At 44.1% G+C, this 23157-nt stretch overlaps 1 protein-coding gene across 1 annotated transcript in view; it reads left to right on the forward strand.

The window, feature by feature from the left end:
* The first annotated feature begins 260 nt into the window (after positions 1-260).
* SLC44A3 (solute carrier family 44 member 3) overlaps positions 261-23157 on the forward strand; it is a 114246-nt gene continuing 91349 nt past the window's right edge. The window contains exons 1-3 of the mRNA XM_083157051.1: positions 261-472; positions 574-662; positions 9464-9565. Of these exons, the coding sequence (XP_083013177.1) occupies positions 639-662; positions 9464-9565 (126 nt within the window). The 5' untranslated portion in view covers positions 261-472; positions 574-638. The remainder of the gene's footprint in view (positions 473-573; positions 663-9463; positions 9566-23157) is intronic.

Below are 23157 nucleotides of genomic sequence, written 5' to 3' on the forward strand. Positions count from 1 at the left end.
AAAACTGTCCCTCAGACACGGTACTGTAGTTGAAACTGTTTGATTTAAACAATTTGACTGAATGCTTTTGTCCATTTTCCTGGGTTTGTGAGCACATTTCTGATTGTCTTTTGCTCCAATACAGTACCATATTTTTATTCCATCCAAGCAACTAGTTGGATGGTTGGAGGAAAGTTAGTAAATAAACCCTACACCGAAGTGAACAGAAAAGTCAATAAAGTAATAAACGCAGCAGATCCTTGTATGTCCCGCCAGCCCAGCCGGGCAGCAGCAACAGTGTCGCCGGCGGCCAGCAGGTGGCACCTCCCGGTGTGTACACGTGCACAACAGCGTCGGGTGCGCGCATGGCAGTGAGTGTTGTGACCGGACTGTCGCACCTGGCCGTACACACCGGCACCCGATTACTGTGCGTTTGTGTCACTGGGACCCAGTTTTCCTCGGCCCGCGGCGTCCGCACCTTTAGTGACAAGCTGTGAGTATGGGACCCTGGTAGTTGTGGGGAGGACGGGCGTAGTAGCTGGCAGTGCCATGTGGGCAGTCACTAACTCGTCCCTTTGCTTTACCCCCTGGCAGGGAACAGATCGCCGCCGTGTGGCATGTCCCCCGTCTCCTCGGTGCTGCTGCTGTGAGCCCCCGCTATGGCGTGCTGCGGGGAGTATCAGGTAACCGGTCATGCACGTCCCTCTCCTGCAAGTATTATATGTCACCCACCCTGTGCTGGCACACACCCTCCTGCCGCCAGCTCTGCCCCCTGTCACCCAGGCTGGCACGCTCGCTCTCAGGCAGGGGATACAGACTATGTCACTCGGTGCAGGACTAGTATGTGTATATGGGACAATTACTGGGTTACATGTTATCATGTAGCTGGCAGGTGCTTGCACAGAGAAGGGTGAGGATCTCTGCCCCTCCTTCATCTTCTACAACCAGAATATTATTATGATTATGTTAATTGTTAGTGTTGTTTTTCTAGGTTGCAGAAGTTTCAGATGTCTTTATATATACATAAAAGTTTGACTTGTTCTCATTATGTTTGGGGATTTTTTTAAGAAGACCAGAGCTGTCATTCCTTTATTTATTAACAGTTTCTTTTATGATGCACACATATTCCGCAGCGCTTTACAGAGAATATTTGTCTGTTCACATCAGTCCCTGCCCCAGTGGAGCTGACAATCTATATTCCTTACCACATGTACATGCACACACAGACCTTTTAACTCAACCCTCTAACCCTTTGCGTGCCTAGTGAATTTGTCAAAATAGGTGTGAAAATTGGCAAGTAAATATTGTTATTCATCACAATGACCTGTAATTTTTACCTTTTATATAGGAAATATAATCCTTTTTTTATTTTTTTTTACACATTTATTATTTGAATTTATATAACAAATGTGAGGGACGCTGGCCTTTTTGGCAGATATTAATATTTGTCACAGATATGTTGGCACTCAAAGGGCTAACTATAAGGCAGCACAATGACTACATTGTGCCATGCAGAGAGGAAAGCAGATGGCAAGATACATACTGTAATACAGGCTAATATAGACAGCAGGGTGATGTCTCTGTGTCACGTCCCTGAGCGAATATGCCCTGTGAGTGGTACCTCCATCTTTAAGTTATGCAATCTAAAGTGGTCCCGCTGCATGGTGTATTATTAGCGGAGCACCCCAGCGTACAGCAACGCTGCAACAGTGAATGGGCAGACTCACATAAATTACCATGTCATTAAGTATCTTACTGTATGTATCCCCCCCCCCCCCCCCCCCCCCCCCCATCTATCCCAGTGTCCTCCTGACTCCCATGATTCCCATACTTACCGGTTCCAGGTGGCCAGTTCTTCTCTTCTAGGTTTTTTTAGTCTTTCTTGCAAGTTGAAGCCATTGGGGAGTGTGTCAAGGCTTCCAGTACATGGAGGTGATGGGACAGATATTTTACAATTATTATATAGATGCCCTGGGCGAAAAGGGGCCCAAAGCATAATTTTGCACCTGGGTTAATTGTCATTTGCGCAGGCTGTTCCTGATGGGCAGATATGGACAGCCTCAAGTAGCCTAGTTTCTTGCTGCATGGAGGGGTGCAAAACACTACTATTACTACTGTGGTGCATACTGTGCAAGGGGCATTACTACTGTGGTGCATAATGTGCAAGGGGCATTACTACTGTGGTGCATAATGTGCAAGGGGCATTACTACTGTGGTGCATAATGTGCAGGGGGCATTACTACTGTTTCTTTTGTGGGGCATAATGTGCAAGGGGTACTACTACTGTATGTTGTTATGTGTAGGAGCCTTAGTACTGTGTGGGAGTAACATGTAAAGGGCCTTACTAATAATGTGGCATAACATGTATGGGGAACTGCTTCTGTGTGGGGTAATTTGAATTGGGGTACTATTTTGTGGCAACACCAATTCCCATAAGTTCATGCACCATATTTGGTGGGTGTGGCTTTGGTGCATGCTTTCTCTATTTAAAATATAGGTGTGGCTACCAATGATTTCTGGCAAAGGGACACCAAGATTTCTAATTATGGCTCTGATAGACCATGTATAACTGTACATAGATACAGTTAGCATAATTCTGAATAGAAGGCAAAGTGTAGAGGGCCCCACTCACATGAGCTTACAGTCTAGAGGGGACATGGGTGGACACAATGAGGTGAAAAAGGCAGAGACTGTAGTATTAGAAAAAGTGCACTGATGTCTGTAGAGTGTGGGAGATGATGTTGGTGTCCTTTTCTTTGTAGAATTCAAGTTAGAACCTATGTAATGTGACTAGAGAATCATTGTAACAAAAAAACAAACTTTAGAGACACACCATAAAATGTGTGCTTAGAAGCAGCCTTACCTATTTGAGTGAGGGTAAGATAGTGTTTTACCAAATATTTTGCTTGCTGACATGGGGGCTAGTCAGGGGAAATAGCGTCCATCGCCTATTCAATGCTGCCGTGTCCGACAGCATTGAAGGAGGATTTTTAAAAAAGAGATCCAACTTTAAAACAATCTGTTTTATTGTGGATTGGCAAATTCATGGCCGTTTCTCCACAATCCGCAGCTGTTTTTCCCCAATTTTTCCCACTTAACAGGTGGAACATTGAATTTCGCATGCCGAGTACCAGTCGAGCAGAGCAAAAATGGCTTGGGACTTCGACTGAATACTGCCCATAGCCTTGTGTTACTTTGATCACCCAAATTTATGAAGAAATTTCAGTACTTGATATAAAAAACGCTTATTGTAACCATAAATGTGACCTTTGGCCTTAACTAGCAGCGTAATGGGTACTTGTTTCCTAGCACGGCCACAATCGTGAGTAATCGTGTCCCTTACTTAAGGGACACGATTACCCACGATGGACCCGATTTCTTTTGAAATCAGGTCCATTTTGCCGGCTAGGATAAAATATCGGGGGCATCGCGTCGGTCGGGACCATTAACATTGGTCCCGACGCGACCGACGCGATGCCCCCGATATTTCCATAGACTTCAATGTTAAAAAATATTTTAACATTGAAATCTTGTCGGAAAGGTAAAATATCGGGGGCATCGCGTCGGTCGGGACCATTAACATTGGTCCCGACGCGATGCCCCCGATTTTTGCATAGGATTCAATGTTAAAAAATTTTTTAACATTGAAATGGTGTAAAAATGTCAAAAAATGTGAAATGGGTCCATATGACCCATTTCACATTATAGATGTCCCCGTCGTCGCCCCACGATAGACGCCAACCCGAAGCGTGGCGAGCGCAGCGAGCCCGCGAGGGGCGGCGGTACGCGTCCTCCGACCTTTTCATGCCCTACTATCCACTAGGGTGTGGAGTGAGAATAGAATAGTGTGGCGAGCGCAGCGAGCCACCGAGCCCGAAGCGTGGCGAGGGGACGCGGATACCTTCACAGTTATACGCGTCCCCTTGCGGGCTTCACAGGTGTCCGTGGCGACGCGGACACCTGTGAAGCCCGCGAAGGGACGCGTTTACCTGTGAAGGTATCCGCGTCCCCTCGCGGGGCTCGCTGCGCTCGCCACGCTTCGGGCTCGGTGGCTCGCTGCGCTCGCCACACTATTCTATTCTCACTCCACGCCCTAGTGGATAGTAGGGCATGAAAAGGTCGGAGGACGCGTACCGCCGCCCCTCGCGGGCTCGCTGCGCTCGCCACGCTTCGGGTATGCGTCTATCGTGGGCTGCTGTTTACGCGCTTCAATTTGGGGGGGTTGGGAATTTTTTTCATTGAATACAATGTAAAATTGGGTCCCAGGGACCCAATTTACATTGGATTCAATGAAAAAAATCGGGTCAAAAATCGGTCGGTCGCGTCGATCGCATCGCATGCGACCAAATCGCATGCGATGCGATCGACCCGATTTTTTTCAGCACGACCACCCCGATCTTAATCGGTGTGGCCGTGCTAGGAAACAAGTACCGCGTAATGGTATCCATTATCTAAAGTTGGCCATACATTAGCGTGATTTGGACACTTCTCATCTGATCCCAATGGATTGGACTGAGAAATTGTCTGAAAAGTGTAAATTCACATGCGTTTCCAATCCGATCCGATGCACAGTCCCGTGCGCTATAGATTTATCCGATACCACAGCCCTTGCTGGGATTGCATACGATATACTGTATGCAAAAGGACCGCATGCAGTGTATCATGTGCTGTCCTGTTGCCCGGGAAGCTGCCGGGCGGTTCAACGGAAATCTTCTGCAACATCTACCTCCGAGAAGGCCTTTAGGCCTGCACCATTCTTGAAATATGTAATAATTCCCGCAAGGTGCACAGTTGTACTTGTTGTTTGTGAACTTGATTTCTAAAGTGAAAGGTGCCTATTGGCGCTGAGCCATCATTTATGGGAATGCAGTCTATTTATTCACTTCAGTGATGTTCAATGTTCCTTGTAACTTGACAGACTAAATTGTTCAAGTTACAAATACTGTACATCGGCCTTCTCAGACACTTTGCAGACATTGGGGGGAAATTTACTAAGACGGGACATCTATTTCACATGGGATGTCGCTATTGGCAACCAATCAGAATCTACTACTTATTTATTTAGCACCTCCTAGAAGATAACAGTATCTGATTGGATAACCATAGCAACATCCCATCGGAAACAGAGCTACCTGCTCAGTATATTTCCCCATTGTAATTAACATGCCTGTTATTATTGTCTTCTTAAGTCAACTCTTGATAATTGCTATTTGTGATCGCACTCAGTGAAAAAATGTGTAGGTCCCTGGGACCCCGTACCTGATAAAGTTGGGGTCCTATTTCGCTATTTCTGGGTCCCATCACATATATCATGCTTTTGAGCTTAGCCTCCCCCTCCTAAGAGGATGGAGAGAGATTAAAAGGGGGAATCATAGAAAAATAGGGTATTAAAGAAGGTACAAAAGATGGTGTCAGATAGAGAAAGAGGTAGGAGCAAGTGAGGGAGGGAGGGCAATGAGCAATAGTAAGAGAGAGAGAGTGTCAGGGATAGAAAGGGGTTACAGAAAGAGAGAGGGTGTCAGGGGGAGAGCGAGAGAGACAACGCTAGGTAGAAAGAGGTATTGACTGACAGAGAGAGGGAGGAAAGCGAAAGAAAGGAAGCATAGGGAGAAGAGAGATTAGTGGCAGAGAGAGATGAACAGAGGATATATGGTGGGGAAAGAGAGAGGGTTGAGAGAAAGAAAGGGGCAGTGGGAGAGAGCAGGAGAGGGAGAAAGAAAAAGAGGAGAGACTGCTAGGGAGAAAGAGGGTGACAGAGACCAGGTGCAGGAGGGAAAAAGAAGAGGGAAAAGGGAGGAAAATAGAGAATGAAAAAGAGGAAAATAGATGGGGAGGTGAGGCAGAGAGAGAGAGAGAGACAAGATGGGGTGAGATGGGATGAGGCGACAGGCTGAGGCAAAAGTGCTGAGGTCAAGATGAGCAAGAGTGGGTGAGGTTATGGGGGGGCGAGCTTGCAGGGTGAGGTGACTGGGTAAGGTTGTGGTGATGGGGTTAGGTGACAGGGAGTGAGCTAAGGGGGTGAAGTGATGGGGGCTAAGCTGACGGGATGAGGTGAGACGAGGCAGGTCTTCCATTCACAGACACTGGCCTCCCTGATCTCCTGCTCCTCAGCCTCCAGCTGCTGCGACTCCCTCCCTTGTGCCCGGCTGCCGGCTGTCACTGCTCCTGGGCTACCGGTTGCTTCTCCCCCCAATTAAGGTCACCACTCAATAGGTCGTCACCTTAAAAAGGTTGACTTGGCTTAGTGACAAAAGGTCGACACCCGCAATAGGTCAACATGTTGACTTGTTATGCAAGAGGAGTAAATACATTTATAATGTTTCTCTGAAGGGTAAATACTGGCTGCTTTTGCATGTAGCCCACATCCCTCATTTTAGACAGCTCTATTTTTACACTGCAATTTAGATTTCAGTTTAAACACACCCTATCCAAATCTACATATTTTTGCACATGTTACATCTGCCCCACCTGCAGTTCCGCATGGTTTTTCCCATTTGCGTGCTTTTTTGCTTTGCTAACATAGCTGAATCAGGCCCTATGTTTCCGAGTGTTTTCATTTTCTAATCCTAGTTAACTATTCATAATTGAAATAATATTATCCATATCCTATCTAGATCACTGTTTGCATTCCATTTGTGTGTGTGTTCATCAGGATATATTTCACAGCATATTCCAGTTGCCAGTGGGAAAGTTACTACGAGGGTGTATTGCGTTGTGTACATAGCTCTGTACAATTGATGTGGTAAGGGAGGAACTGGAAAAGGAAGTGATTGGTGGCGACCTCAGTCTTACGGCTATATCAATGGATGTATTTATTTAGGCAGGCAGAGCAGTGATTCAATTTGCTTGTGTGGTTTCCCTAATCTGGTAGCAAGGGAAGAGCCAGAGAAGATAAACAATATGCGAGCTTTGAATATTTTTACCTTGGCAGTGTAGTGGTTAGCTCCTATTCCCATGGCCTCGCTCCCAATTATGCTGCAGTAAAATCCTACTTCGTATTTATTCTTTTAAAAAAATATCTTGGGACACATTGAAACAAAAAAAAGTTGAAAAGACTCACATGAGCAATAGTATAAAAGTGTTTCCATGCTGTTATATTGGGCCTGGTTCAGAGTTGATCGCTTAACAGTGTATTGCAGATCGAGTGATTATCGAATGACTGCGTATGTGTACCATATGCATTACGCATCAGAAAAAGCATATGGATTGTAAATGCAAAGTCGTCAGAAGCCGGTATTTGGGGGTGGTAACTGCCCGTTTTCGTCTGAAGAAAAGGAGGCGGTAGTAGAATTTTACAAAATATATTCAAAAGCCTGGCTGGCCGGTCACTGGCTGAGAGAAATCTCTCAGCCAATCAGTGGCCGGCCAGTCTTCCAGCTCCGCCACCTAGCACCTGCCAGCTGCCGGACCCTGCTGCTGTTTGCACCCTCAAACAAACAAAAAATAATCAGTCCCAAGGCGCAGTCACTCTTCTTCAGCCGGTCCGAAAGAAGGGGTCACCACTCAACCCCACGTGGATGCAATTCAAACAGAATGGGACCAATGGCGATGAGGAGGTGTTTACCGTCCAATGAAAAGATAAAGAAATATGATAACAGGTTAGAACCCTTAAATATCAATACTCTCGGTCACAACACAGGAGGGGGTTCTTCGTTAGCGTACCCGTACTCACACTCAGAATTGAGGTTATGTGCTCATAAAGGTATCTTTTGTGACACTAGGGAATTTCACCACGAGTGGATTTCGACAACCAAATGCGTACCGTACTCACAAGTCGGAATTGCTGGTACAGGCGCATAAAGGTTTCTTTTACTTTGAAGAAAGAGGTCCAAATCTCTCATTTGCAAAAGTGTTCTCAGCATTAACACCATATAAAAGACAAAGAAGCCTGGTGACTGGGGTATTGGCCTTATACCCCAATCATAACCGCAAGCAAGTGGTACAACTCCCCCAAGGCAATACAGCAAGGCTCCTCTCCTGCCAACGCGTTTCAACAGGATAACCTGTCTTTTTCAAGGCTTGGACCAAGTCCAAGCCTTGAAAAAGACAGGTTATCCTGTTGAAATGCGTTGGCAGGAGAGGAGCCTTGCTGTATTGCCTTGGGGGAGTTGTACCACTTGCTTGCGGTTATGATTGGGGTATAAGGCCAATACCCCAGTCACCAGGCTTCTTTGTCTTTTATATGGTGTTAATGCTGAGAACACTTTTGCAAATGAGAGATTTGGACCTCTTTCTTCAAAGTAAAAGAAACCTTTATGCGCCTGTACCAGCAATTCCGACTTGTGAGTACGGTATGCATTTGGTTGTCGAAATCCACTCGTGGTGAAATTCCCTAGTGTCACAAAAGATACCTTTATGAGCACATAACCTCAATTCTGAGTGTGAGTACGGGTACGCTAACGAAGAACCCCCTCCTGTGTTGTGACCGAGAGTATTGATATTTAAGGGTTCTAACCTGTTATCATATTTCTTTATCTTTTCATTGGACGGTAAACACCTCCTCATCGCCATTGGTCCCATTCTGTTTGAATTGCTGTTTGCACCCTGCCCATACCCACTGATGCACGCCCCTGCACATAGGTGTATGCTAGCGGTGCTTCACTGCTTGCATACACCTACGGATCAGAACCAATACATGCTTAATATAACAGGATGCTATGGAAAGACATTAACCTTGTCGCTCATTTGCTGGTAATACCAGCAAATGAGCAGTGGCGGCCAGTGATGATGCGGGAGCTCTCATGGCTTATCGTTGGGCAGTATACACGGGATATGGTCATTTGGTCTACAGCATGTTGGTCGACAAGCATTGGGTCGACACCATTAGGTCGAAATGGGGACCTTGTCGACCAACATCCTGTAGACCAAACGAACCCAACCCGTATATGAAAAGACATCCACCTTGTCGCTCATCTGCTGGTAATACCAGCAAATGAGCAGTGACGATGCGGGAGCTCTCAACGCAAATCGTTGGGCAGTATACATGGGATACAGTCATTTGGTCTACAGCATGTTGGTCGACAAGCATTGGGTCGATACCGTTAGGTGGCTTATGAGCTGAAAGCAGCTCAAACGGTTAAAGTGAGCTGCTTTTGGCTCAAAATCACCCAGTGTATATGGGCCCTTACTATAATCACAAGAGATGTTGTGAAGATGTTTTCCGCTCATCTAAATAAGAACATGATTATTTTCAGCGTAAAGTCCATAAATCAAAAACTCCACTTTTAATAAAATCAGTCATAAAACATATATTTGTCCAATAATTTGTCTGTGTTTTATTGTTGCAACACCAGAGATTGTTTTAAAAGGGCTTCTGCAAATCTCAGTACCATTTTTCCATACTCCCAAAAATCTGAGATCCATAAAAAGGACAGGGGGAAATACAGTGTCACAATGGGGGCAAGGCCATGACTCCGGAATGCCTGATACTTCCATCCAAACACAGTTATATGATAACTATCATAATGTAAATCTTCGTTTACAGGTGTCTGAAAATCCTGCGCAGAGGCAATGGCGACCTATACTTTACAGAAAATGTACAGATATCCCGTGGCTGGCTTTATTTTTCCTTTTCTGGTCTGGTTTGGTAAGTAATTGTTTACCAGATTACAAATGTTGCATTAATTCAATAGTATTTGCATGGATTATAGTAAATAGTCAGTAAACTAAGTATTGTTCAATTGGTACAGACAATAACCCTTTGGTTACTAGAAATCTCACAAAAAAGATATGTTGAGTGCTATGGGGATATAACCAGTTTCAGCTGCTGACTATAGGGGAATACTCAATCCCCAATTGTACAAAAATGGAAACCAAGGGGTTAAAACAGCGCTTGAAACTGGGTGTTCTATTTAGCATTCAAATATTTCAAAGGTGACAAAATATCAGTATCATTTTGAAAGTAATATATATATATATATATATATATATATATATATATTTTAACTCAACAACAGAATAAATGAATGAATAAAATACACAGAGTATATACACCGGCCGGTGGTTAGTATAAAAGAAAAGATATAATGCTTTTAAAATAGCCAGTCCTTTGTCTCCTATTGGGTTAGTGAGGTTAATAATTAGTTTGTCAGGGATTACTAGTTCCTCTGTCCCCAATCCTGTATTTCCTTTTGCTAGCAAAGGTTACTGGTAATAATTATTAAAAAACCTTTAGAGTAGGGAACCCTCCAGATATTGAGGCGGCGGCTATCTCTGTTCCACCAGATTTCCGGACAACAGATAGATTATACTTGCGGTCGCCGCCCGTGATTTCAAGTCTGTCAGTCAAAGTGCCGGCCGGCGATGCTCTTTGGTTACTAACCTTCCTTGGTCCAAATTCTTCTTGGCTCATCAAATGAGCTCATCCAATGATTTCTCCTGCATTCGGAAATAAAAGTCAGTGTCAAATGACTTTCATTTCCTTTCGAGTCTGCTGAAGAGGGGGCGGGCACTGTTGTCCTGTGACGTCAGCCACCTGCCCCTGGCAGGCATCAGCCCTCCTTCATACCCATGGTAATGCCCAGCATTTTCATGGGGATGCCCATAAAATGCCGGGTGTTCCCATGGGCAGGCCCTGTCACCCCCCCCCCCCCAATCCTCCCTCCACGCTATGAATCCCCCTGCGAGTGTGTAACTTGCCAACGCCAATCGTTGCCATGGTCTGCACATGCACAAATACTCGCTTGCTCATGTGCAGACCCCCCACCATCGGAACAGGGCCATGAATCACCCCCTGTGTGATTTACTCTAGAACTTTACTAGTAATAAGCTCCACCCCTTATGATTAGGGATGTGCGCCGGCCACTTTTCGGGTTTTGGGTTCTGATTACCTTGAGGTTTTGGGTTCTAATGGGTTTTGGCAAAACACCTCCTAAGAGTTTTGTGTTTGGATTTTTTGGGTTCTGATTTTTTTGTTAAAATAGCATAAACACTGCTAAAATCGCAGAATTATTTTTTTTTTATTTTGCTCCTACGCTATATTAACCTCAATAAAATTAATTTCCACTCATTTCCAGTCTATCCTGAACACCTCACAATATTGTTTTTAGGGCAAAAGGTTGCACCGAGGTAGCTGGATAACTATGCTAAGCCACACAAGTGTGCCGCACAAACACGTGGCTCATGTAAGAGTGGCACTGCGGCGGTAGATACGGCAGTACTAGGCACCAGACGGTAGATAGAGAAAAGTACCAGTAGGCGCCTTTTGCACACAAAATATTACAATTTAATTAATAAAAATGGATAACATACAAAATAAAAATACACAAAATATTATGCATGCATGCAGAAACAATTTAAAACATGTACATCAATAAAGTGCTGTTTAAAAATGGCATATATTTACCAGGTCCCGGTTGATTGCTCAATTATGCGCATATATAGAACAGGTGTTAGTGTCCTGAATAATATGGGTGGAATTCCCAGCGCTGTACTGGGGGACAACAATGGGGGGGATCAGTGGATTTTTTGTAAATCCTCCCAACATGGAATTGTAATCCACAGGAAAGTACCTTAAAAGCTCCTTAGCATAGAAGTTGAATACGGAGTAGGCACTTTATTATTACCTTTAGTTGGTACGGACCACAGTGATGATAAGCCTCCTTATTGTAAATTCGGCAGGTCCCAGTCGGGGTACGTGGGTGCACTTATCCATCACACGCCAGCAGTGTTGGTTGGTGTGGAGCGGCTACACCATTCCCAATTGATAAAGCCGCCTGAGCGTGGCGAAACGCGTCTTGAAAAGGAATTCCTGCTGCTGGTTGAGACCGAGGACCCGGAGAACCTTTCACCCAGTGTGAGCTCCGACAACTCTCCACACCCCGGTCCCCGCCAGATCTCACCAGCGCAGATACGGAGTGTCATTTCGGACGAGACACAGCTCACCTGCCATCGCGGCGTATGGCAGCAACGTGCACGAGACCCCACAGAGAGGACGTTTCCACCCGCCGCAGTGTTCAGCGGCTCACACCTGGCTTGCTGGCCGGTGTAGCCGCTCCACACCAACCAACACTGGGACCTGCCGAGAGCCCCACAATTTACAATAAGGAGGCTTATCATCACTGTGGTCCGTACCAACTAAAGGTAATAAAGTGCCTACTCCGTATTCAACTTCTCTGCTAAGGAGCTTTTAAGGAACTTTCCTGTGGATTACAATTCCATGTTGGGAGGACTTACAAAAAATCCACTGATAACCCCCCCCCCCATTGTTGTCCCCCAGTACAGCGCTGGGAATTCCACCCATATTATTCAGGACACTAACACCTGTTCTATATATGCGCATAATTGAGCTAGCGCTCAAGGTACATTGTTCTTTTTTTTTTTACCAGACGGTAGATACAGCAGTACTAGGCAGTGGGCACCAGACAGGTAGATATGGCAGTGGGCACCAGACAGGTAGATATGGCAGTGGGCACCAGATGGTAGATACGGCAGTACTAGGCACCAGACGGTAGATACAGCAGTACTAGGCACCAGACGGTAGATACAGCAGTACTAGGCAGTGGGCACAAGACAGGTAGATATGGCAGTGGGCACCAGACGGTAGATACGGCAGTACTAGGCACCAGACGGTAGATACAGCAGTACTAGGCACCAGACGGTAGATACAGCAGTACTAGGCAGTGGGCACAAGACAGGTAGATATGGCAGTGGGCACCAGACGGTAGATACGGCAGTACTAGGCACAAGACGGTAGATACAGCAGTACTAGGCACCAGACGGTAGATACAGCAGTACTAGGCAGTGGGCACAAGACAGGTAGATACGGCAGTACTAGGCACAAGACAGGTAGATACGGCAGTACTAGGCACCAGACGGTAGATACAGCAGTACTAGGCAGTGGGCACAAAACATGTAGATATGGCAGTACTAGGCAGTGGGTACACAAGACAGGTAGATACGGCAGCACTAGGCACAAGACGTAGATAATATATACGTCGGCAATACTAGTATATGTGCAGTACACCAGCAGAATTTATAATAATTAATTATAAGGTACTGGTTGGGCAGTGCACCAGTCCAGCAGAATTATTTATTACAGTTCCAGGCAGCACTGCAGGACATGGATTATTTTTTAATTAAATAATATAGCAGCCTAGTAGGTAGATAAACTACTTGGTAGGCAGTAGCACTGGCAATGGGCAACACACAGGTAGTTACAGCAGTAGCAGACTACTATATGCACCAGCAGAAATTATAATAATTAATTAATTTATTAGGTACTGGATGGGCAGTGCACCAGTCCAGCAGAATTATTTATTACAGTTCCAGGCAGCACTGCAGGACAGGTATTATTTTTAATTAAATAATATAGCAGCTTAGTGGGTACTATAGGTAGTACTATATATATATATTAGGTACAGCACAGCACCAGAGGTAGGCCCCAGCACAGAGGAGACAGTAGTACTACAAGTACACAGTTAAAGCCGACTGTCCTCCTTGCTAGGGTGATCCCACCCTAAGCAGAGAGGAGAGCAGTACTGAGGGAGACAGCAGACAGCCCCAGCGAAAAAAATATTGCGGTTTCAAGGTCAAGCTCAAGTTTAAGTTTAAGCACCAGCACACCCTCTCCCAACCCGCTCCTAGACTGGAGTGAAGATGGCTGGTGCGGGAGCCGCTATTTAAAGCCTTGCGAAATCCGGCGCCAGGCGATGACGTTTTGCCCTTGTGGCCAGACCCGAGTCAGGCGGGAATCTCCGAGCGCTGCTCGGACCGGTGCTCTGATTGATGACGTCCGTGGGGGCTCGGATCTCCAGAATCCGAGTCCGCACATCCCTACTTATGATGTACGAGTAGCAGTGACATATTCAATGTAAAGCAGCAAATTGTTTTAAGGCAATCTGGCATTGTCTACAAAACAATTGCCGCTTTTTGCCCATATTTTGCAGGCATTACACGTGCGCCTCGGTCTGTATCGTCACTTGGGAAGGTTTTGGACAGAAAGTTTAATGCATTTCCATAACCCTTGCTAAATACAAGCTTCTGATCCCTGCATTGAAGCCAAATCTCCAGCTATCTCTGTGGACAGATTAAAGTTGGTTGATGGTGAGATTTCTCTATGGAGTTCTAATTAATCACTGCATCTGGTGTGGCATGTTTGAATAACATGTCATGTTCTTGGGAATAGGTGCTAAATTCCGCATGCTTATGTTTAGTTAAACAATGTATCCCGTTACCTCATCTCTATAAATAAATGTCCCCCTGGTGATTCATCACAGCCTTAAATTAACCTGAATGTTAAGAGCATATGTTGTAAGATTGGACAATTAGGTGTATTACAAAAAATGTAAAAAATAAAAAAATATATGTATACACCAAATGCAGACATATTTACAAGGATGTAACAGATGTTTATTTGTTTACGTCTGTGCTATTTTATCAGCTGCACAAAATAGATGTATTGTTTTTAATAAAATGGATCTCCTTTCTGGAATAGACTTCTTAGCACCTTAATGGCTTACTTACCAGTGTCAGCGTCTCCTCTGTGTCCATTTCAGTGGAGTCCTTTTGATTTATTGATTTTTTTTTCCACCTCCCACTCTGTTTTTTTTTGTAGTAAATTCTTTATATTCAGTAAACAAATAAAAATGAACAAACCAGTTTTTCCAAATACTTGGTAACAGTAATAAAATAAGAGCAAAGCTATACCTCTGAATACTGTATACAGAAGGAAATGGCTGAGGGTATTTGCAGAAAGAGTGTAAAGGTGGTGCCTGAGGTGGAACAACAATAGCATTGCAAATGAGAAAATAATACGCTACAACAAAAACTATGGCAACATAAATATAAAAGTAACAAAAACAAAAGTCTCGTTCTGCTTATCAGGTGTGTCTAATTAGCAAAACTCACAAGAGCATAACAAATATATTTATTAATTTATTACGTTATTTATGTAGCACACACATATTCCGCAGCGCTTTACAGAGTATAGTTGAACATTCGCATCAGTCCCTGCCCCAGAGGAGCTTACAATCTATATTCCCTACCACATGTACACGCACACAGACATTCTAGGGTTAGTTTTGTTGGGCGCCATATAACCTACCAGTATATTTTTGGATTGTGGGGGGAAACCGGAGTACCCGGAAGAAACCCACGCAAGTACGGGGAGAATATACAAACGCCACACAGTTAGGACCATGGTGGGAATCTAACCCATGACCTCAGTGCTGTGAGGCAGTAATGCTAACCATTACTACATCCATGCTGCCCAAAATATCAAATTGAATCCATCAGAATGAATGAAGCAATAAAGTCACATATAGAAGAGGTGGATTCCTTTAACCCCTTCCTGACGCAGCCAGTTTTTGCCTTCCTGACAGAGCCATTTTTTTCAAATCTGACATGTATCACTTAAGTGGGTATAACTTTTTTTTGCTTTTACTTATCCCAGTGATTTTGAGATTGTTTTCTCGTGACACATTGTACTTCAAGTTAGTGGTAAATTTTGGTCGATACAGTCTGTGTTTTTTTGTGAAAAATACCAAAATGTCGTAAAAAAATGGAAAACTTAGCGATTTTCAAAATGTTAAATTTTCTGCTTGTGAGACAAATAATCATACCACTCAAAATAGTTAATAACTAACATAGACCATATGTCTACTTTATGTTTCCATCATTATTTCAACCTCCTTTTAATTTTTTTGGACACTAGAAGGCTTAAAATATGAATAGCAAATTCTCAAATTTTCAAGAAAATTTCAAACACTGATTTTTTAAGGGACCAGTTCAGTTCTGATGTGACTTTGAGGGACTTGTATGTGAGACACCCCCATAAATGATGCCATTTCAAAAACTGCACCCCTCACAGTATTCAAAACAGCATTTTGGAAGTTTGTTAACCCTTTAGGTGTTTCACAGGAATTAAAACAAAGTGTAGGTGAAATTTCAAAATTTCATTTTTTTTGCAGATTTGCAATTTTAATACATTTTTCTAAGGAACACAGTAGATTTTACTAGAGAAATGTGACTAAAAATTGATTCCCCCAATTCTTTTGTTTTCATAAATATCCTATATGTGGCCCTAGTGTGCACGTTGACCAAACCACAGGCTTCATAATAGAAGGAGCACCTACTTGATTTTGGAGCCTCCTTTTTATGAGATTATTTTTTAGGCACCATGTAGGTTTCTAGGCACCATAAGATGCTAAAATTTAGGAACCCCCCCACAAGTGACCCCATTTTGCAAACTACACCCCTCAGGGAATTCATCTAGGGGTATAGTGTACATTTCAAGCCCCCAGGGGTTTCACCAATTGTGGTACAACTGGGCAGTGAAATTGAAAAATTAAATTTTTTACACAAAAATGCAGTTCTGGCTCAAAATTTTTCATTTTCAGAAGGTATGAAGGAGAAAAAGCACCCCAAAATCTGTGCCCCAATTTCTCCCGAGTACGGCAATGCCTCACATGTGACCAAAAAATACCATTTGGGTGCATGGCAGGACTCAGAAGGGAAGGAGTGATTTTTGTATTTTGCAGCTCAGATTCTGGTGGAATTTTGGTGGGTGCTATGTCGCATTAGCAAGACCCCCGAAGCACCAATACAGTGGAAGCCCCCCACAAGTGACCCCATTTTGCAAACTACACCCCTCTGGGAATTCATCTAGGGGTATAATGTACATTTCAAACCCCCCGGGTTTTACCAATTGTGGTACAACTGGGCAGTGAAAATGAAAAATTAAATTTTTTACACAAAAATGCAGTTCTGGCTCAAAATTTTTCATTTTCACAAGGAATGAAGAAAACAAAGCACCCCAAAATCTGTGCCCCAATTTCTCCCGAGTACGGCAATGCCTCACATGTGACCAAAAAATACCATTTGGGTGCATGGCAGGACTCAGAAGGGAAGGAGTGATTTTTGTATTTTGCAGCTCAGATTCTGGTGGAATTTTGGTGGGTGCTATGTCGCATTAGCAAGACCCCCAAAGCACCAATACAGTGGAAGCCCCCCACAAGTGACCCCATTTTGCAAACTACACCCCTCAGGGAATTCATCTAGGGGTATAGTGTACATTTCAAACCCCCAGGGGTTTCACCAATTTTGATACAACTGGGCTGTGCAAATGAAAAATTACATTTTTTTACACAAAAATGCAGTTCTGGCTCAAAATTTTTCATTTTCACAAGGAATGAAGGAGACAAAGCACCCCAAAATCTGTGCCCCAATTTCTCCCGAGTACGGCAATGCCTCACATGTGACCAAAAAATACCATTTGGGTGCATGGCAGGACTCAGAAGGGAAGGAGTGATTTTTGTATTTTGCAGCTCAGATTCTGGTGGAATTTTGGTGGGTGCTATGTCGCATTAGCAAGACCCCCAAAGCACCAATACAGTGGAAGCCCCCCACAAGTGACCCCATTTTGCAAACTACACCCCTCTGGGAATTCATCTAGGGGTATAATGTACATTTCAAACCCCCAGGGGTTTCACTTATTGTTGTACAACTGGGCAGTGAAAATTAAAAATTAAATTTTTTACACAAAAATGCAGTTCTGGCTCAAAATTTTTCATTTTCACAAGGAATGAAGGAGACAAAGCACCCCAAAATCTGTGCCCCAATTTCTCCCGAGTACGGCAATGCCTCACATGTGACCAAAAAATACCATTTGGGTGCATGGCAGGACTCAGAAGGGAAGGAGTGATTTTTGTATTTTGCAGCTCAGATTCTGGTGGAATTTTGGTGGGTGCTATGTCGCATTAGCAAGACCCCCAAAGCACCAATACAGTGGAAGCCCCCCACAAGTGACCCCATTTTGCAAACTACACCCCTCTGGGAATTCATCTAGGGGTATAATGTACATTTCAAACCCCCAGGGGTTTCACCAATTGTGGTACAACTGGGCAGTGGAAATGAAAAATTAAATTTTTTACACAAAAATGCAGTTCTGGCTCAAAATTTTTCATTTTCACAAGGAATGAAGTAGACAAAGCACCCCAAAATCTGTGCCCCAATTTCTCCCGAGTACGGCAATGCTTCATGTGTGACCAAAAAATGGCAGGACTCAGAAGGGAAGGAGTGATATTTGGATTTTGCAGCACAGATTCTGGTGGAATGTTGGTGGGTGCTATGTCGCATTAGCAAGACCCCCAAAGCACCAATACAGTGGAACCCCCCCACAAGTGATCCCATTTTGCAAACTACACCCCTCAGGGAATTCATCTAGGGGTATAGTGTACATTTCAAACCCCCAGGGGTTTCACCAATTTTGATACAACTGGGCTGTGCAAATGAAAAATTACATTTTTTTACACAAAAATGCAGTTCTGGCTCAAAATTTTTCATTTTCATAAGGTATGAAGGAGAAAAAGCACCCCAAAATCTGTGTCCCAATTTCTCCCGAGTACGGCAATGCCTCACATGTGACCAAAAAATACCAGTTGGGTGCATGGCAGGACTCAGAAGGGAAGGAGTGATTTTTGGATTTTGCGGCTCAGATTCTGGTGGAATGAATGGTGGGTGCTATGTGGCATTAGCAAGACCCCCAAAGCACCAATACAGTGGAACCCCCCCACAAGTGACCCCATTTTGCAAACTACACCCCTCAGGGAATTCATCTAGGGGTATAGTGTACATTTCAAACCCCCAGGGGTTTCACCAATTTTGATACAACTGGGCTGTGCAAATGAAAAATTACATTTTTTTACACAAAAATGCAGTTCTGGCTCAAAATTTTTCATTTTCATAAGGTATGAAGGAGAAAAAGCACCCCAAAATCTGTGCCCCAATTTCTCCCGAGTACGGCAATGCTTCATGTGTGACCAAAAAATGGCAGGACTCAGAAGGGAAGGAGTGATATTTGGATTTTGCAGCACAGATTCTGGTGGAATTTTGGTGGGTACTATGTCGCATTAGCAAGACCCCCAAAGCACCAATACAGTGGAATCCCCCCACAAGTGACCCCATTTTGCAAACTACACCCCTCAGGGAATTCATCTAGGGGTATAGTGTACATTTCAAACCCCCAGGGGTTTCACCAATTTTGATACAACTGGGCTGTGCAAATGAAAAATTTAATTTTTTTACACAAAAATGCAGTTCTGGCTCAAAATTTTTCATTTTCACAAGGAATGAAGGAGACAAAGCACCCCAAAATCTGTGCCCCAATTTCTCCCGAGTACGGCAATGCCTCACATGTGACCAAAAAATACCATTTGGGTGCATGGCAGGACTCAGAAGGGAAGGAGTGATTTTTGTATTTTGCAGCTCAGATTCTGGTGGAATTTTGGTGGGTGCTATGTCGCATTAGCAAGACCCCCAAAGCACCAATACAGTGGAAGCCCCCCACAAGTGACCCCATTTTGCAAACTACACCCCTCAGGGAATTCATCTAGGGGTATAGTGTACATTTCAAACCCCCAGGGGTTTCACCAATTTTGATACAACTGGGCTGTGCAAATGAAAAATTACATTTTTTTACACAAAAATGCAGTTCTGGCTCAAAATTTTTCATTTTCACAAGGAATGAAGGAGACAAAGCACCCCAAAATCTGTGCCCCAATTTCTCCCGAGTACGGCAATGCCTCACATGTGACCAAAAAATACCATTTGGGTGCATGGCAGGACTCAGAAGGGAAGGAGTGATTTTTGTATTTTGCAGCTCAGATTCTGGTGGAATTTTGGTGGGTGCTATGTCGCATTAGCAAGACCCCCAAAGCACCAATACAGTGGAAGCCCCCCACAAGTGACCCCATTTTGCAAACTACACCCCTCTGGGAATTCATCTAGGGGTATAATGTACATTTCAAACCCCCAGGGGTTTCACCAATTGTGGTACAACTGGGCAGTGAAAATGAAAAATTAAATTTTTTACACAAAAATGCAGTTCTGGCTCAAAATTTTTCATTTTCACAAGGAATGAAGGAGACAAAGCACCCCAAAATCTGTGCCCCAATTTCTCCCGAGTACGGCAATGCTTCATGTGTGACCAAAAAATGGCAGGACTCAGAAGGGAAGGAGTGATATTTGGATTTTGCAGCACAGATTCTGGTGGAATGTTGGTGGGTGCTATGTCGCATTAGCAAGACCCCCAAAGCACCAATACAGTTGAACCCCCCCACAAGTGACCCCATTTTGCAAACTACACCCCTCAGGGAATTCATCTAGGGGTATAGTGTACATTTCAAACCCCCAGGGGTTTCACCAATTTTGATACAACTGGGCTGTGCAAATGAAAATTTACATTTTTTTACACAAAAATGCAGTTCTGGCTCAAAATTTTTCATTTTCATAAGGTATGAAGGAGAAAAAGCACCCCAAAATCTGTGCCCCAATTTCTCCCGAGTACGGCAATGCTTCATGTGTGACCAAAAAATGGCAGGACTCAGAAGGGAAGGAGTGATATTTGGATTTTGCAGCACAGATTCTGGTGGAATTTTGGTGGGTGCTATGTCGCATTAGCAAGACCCCCAAAGCACCAATACAGTGGAACCCCCCCACAAGTGACCCCATTTTGCAAACTACACCCCTCAGGGAATTCATCTAGGGGTATAGTGTACATTTCAAACCCCCAGGGGTTTCACCAATTTTGATACAACTGGGCTGTGCAAATGAAAAATTACATTTTTTTACACAAAAATGCAGTTCTGGCTCAAAATTTTTCATTTTCATAAGGTATGAAGGAGAAAAAGCATCCCAAAATCTGTGCCCCAATTTCTCCCGAGTACGGCAATGCCTCACATGTGACCAAAAAATACCAGTTGGGTGCATGGCAGGACTCAGAAGGGAAGGAGTGATTTTTGGATTTTGCGGCTCAGATTCTGGTGGAATGAATGGTGGGTGCTATGTGGCATTAGCAAGACCCCCGAAGCACGGTGAAATGATGAACCTAATAATCCATAGATGTGTGGTATATTTTAAAACACTCCTTTATACATAGGCCGGGTTTGTCGGGGCAAGTGTCACACTGGAAAATAGTTTGCTTTCTTATTCCCTTTTTATAGCAAACTTTGCACCTTTTTTGTGTCCTGCCCTTTTTTCCAGTGGAGGGGATTTCATCAGGAAAATGCTGCCCTGGTACAATACGGGGGCCAGTACTAGAAGTACTGGGGCCCTCTGCCTGCTGGTTCCCAAATATTAGGCTCTTTATGACTTCCTCTTGAAAGTGCATAAATGTCCCCCTCTGGCTGGTAGAACGGAATAGCACGTAAGCGTTATACAGTGGCATCTGGATGATATACACGGCCAGCTTCTTGTACCAGATTTTTGTTTTCCGCAGGGCACTGTACGGCTTCAGTACCTGATCTGAAAGATCCACTCCGCCCATGTACTTATTGTAATCCAGGATACAATTAGGTTTTGAGGTGTGGGTACTGGTACCTCGTACAGGGACAGAGGTGGTACTGTCTCCATGATTTGTTGTCAGTATAAGGACATCCCTCTTGTCCTTATATTTGACCAACAACATATTTTCGGTGGATTGTGCCCTGCTTTCACCCCTTCTCATTACTTGGGCAATGTGCGTTTTTGGGAGGCCTCTTTGGTTCTTGCGCACAGTACCGCAAGCTGCTGTACCTCTTGAACCAAGGGCCTTAAACAGGGGGATGCTAGTGTAAAAGTTATCCACATAGAGGTGATAACCTTTATCCAGGAAGGGGTGCACTAAATCCCAGACAATTTTTCCACTAACACCTACGAGGGAGGGGGGGCATTCTGGCGGTTCAATTCTTGAATCCTTCCCTTCATATACCCTAAACCTGTGAGTGTACCCTGAGGTGCTTTCACACAGCTTATACATTTTTATGCCATACCTTGCCCTCTTACTGGGAAGGTACTGGCGGAATTTAACCCTTCCTTTAAAATGTATAAGGGACTCGTCTATGCAAATGAATTTATCTGGGATGTACATCTCTGGAAATTTGGCACTGAAATGATCAATGACCGGCCTGACTTTGAATAGCCGGTCAAAGGTGGGATCATCTCTGGGTGGGCACTGTGCATTATCGTTGTAATGCAAAAATTTAAGAATTAACTCAAAACGAGTCCGGGTCATGGCCATACGGTAAAGTGGGGTGCTGTACAGAACATCTGTACTCCAATATTGCCTAATTTCTGGCTTTTTTACTATGCCCATATGAAACACCAGACCCCAAAACGTCATCATCTCTACTGCATCTACAGGGGTCCACCTAGCAAATGATGACGTGGGGTTTTGAGCAATAAACTGCTGGGCATATAAATTAGTTTGGTCCACCATTAAATTTATAAAATCATCAGAGAAAAATAATTTGAAAAAGTCAATTTCTCTGAGACCTGTGGAATCAAATTGGATTCCTGGGATGGCCAAAAACTCAGGAACCTGGGGCTCAAAATTGTCTGGTGGTGGGGTCCATACGAGATCAATTATTGGGGGGGGGTCTCAGCTGCTCTACGGGGGCGTCTTTGAGGGGGTCCCTCATCACTAGAGGAGGAAGAGGAGCTTAAGATGAATCCTTCAAATTCCCCGCTTGCCTCACTGGCTGTGTCAGAGTCAGAGGCAAGCATGGCATATGCCTCCTCCGCTGAATACATTCTTCTGGATGACTGGGATGACATTTGGGATGCCATTTTTATTTTTGTGTTTCTGGTAGTGAAATGTTTCAACACGTGTATAGTGTAGGGGGGGGGGTACAAACTTTATTTCAACCCGGGGGGGTATGTAGTGTGTATGTAGTGCAGAAAAAAAAAAAAAAGGTCCTGCGCCAAAAATTGAGCACAGATGTTGGTCCGTAACGTCCGTCACTGAACAGCGCTCAAAGGCAACAGGAATTTGATCAAAAAAAATAAAAAATTGATCAACCCTGTGCCGAAAAAGCTGATCAGTGATGTACGTCACTGATCAGCGCACAGTGGCCACAGGACACCCACAAAATCACAGTGTGTGTAAAAAAAAAAAATTTAAAAAAGACCCCACAGCACCCTCAAAAAAAAAAAAAGGTGATCAGTGATGCGACACTGATTACCAGTGAGGGGCAGCAGGTGCACAACCTTTGGTGCAACTGACAGTGCAACTGGCAGCAACTGACAGGTATATATAAAAAAAAAAAACCCTGCACCCCCAAAAAGTTGCTGATCAGCACAGATATACTGATCAGCACAAAAGGGGGGGTAGCAGACACAAAATATAGCACTCTCTATCACTCTCTGTCACTATCTCTCTCTATCTCTCACTATCTATCACTATCTATCACTCTATGACACTGC

Source organism: Crinia signifera, chromosome 8, assembly GCF_055691185.1.
Source record: "Crinia signifera chromosome 8, ASM5569118v1, whole genome shotgun sequence".
NCBI classification, from domain to species: Eukaryota; Metazoa; Chordata; class Amphibia; order Anura; family Myobatrachidae; genus Crinia; species Crinia signifera.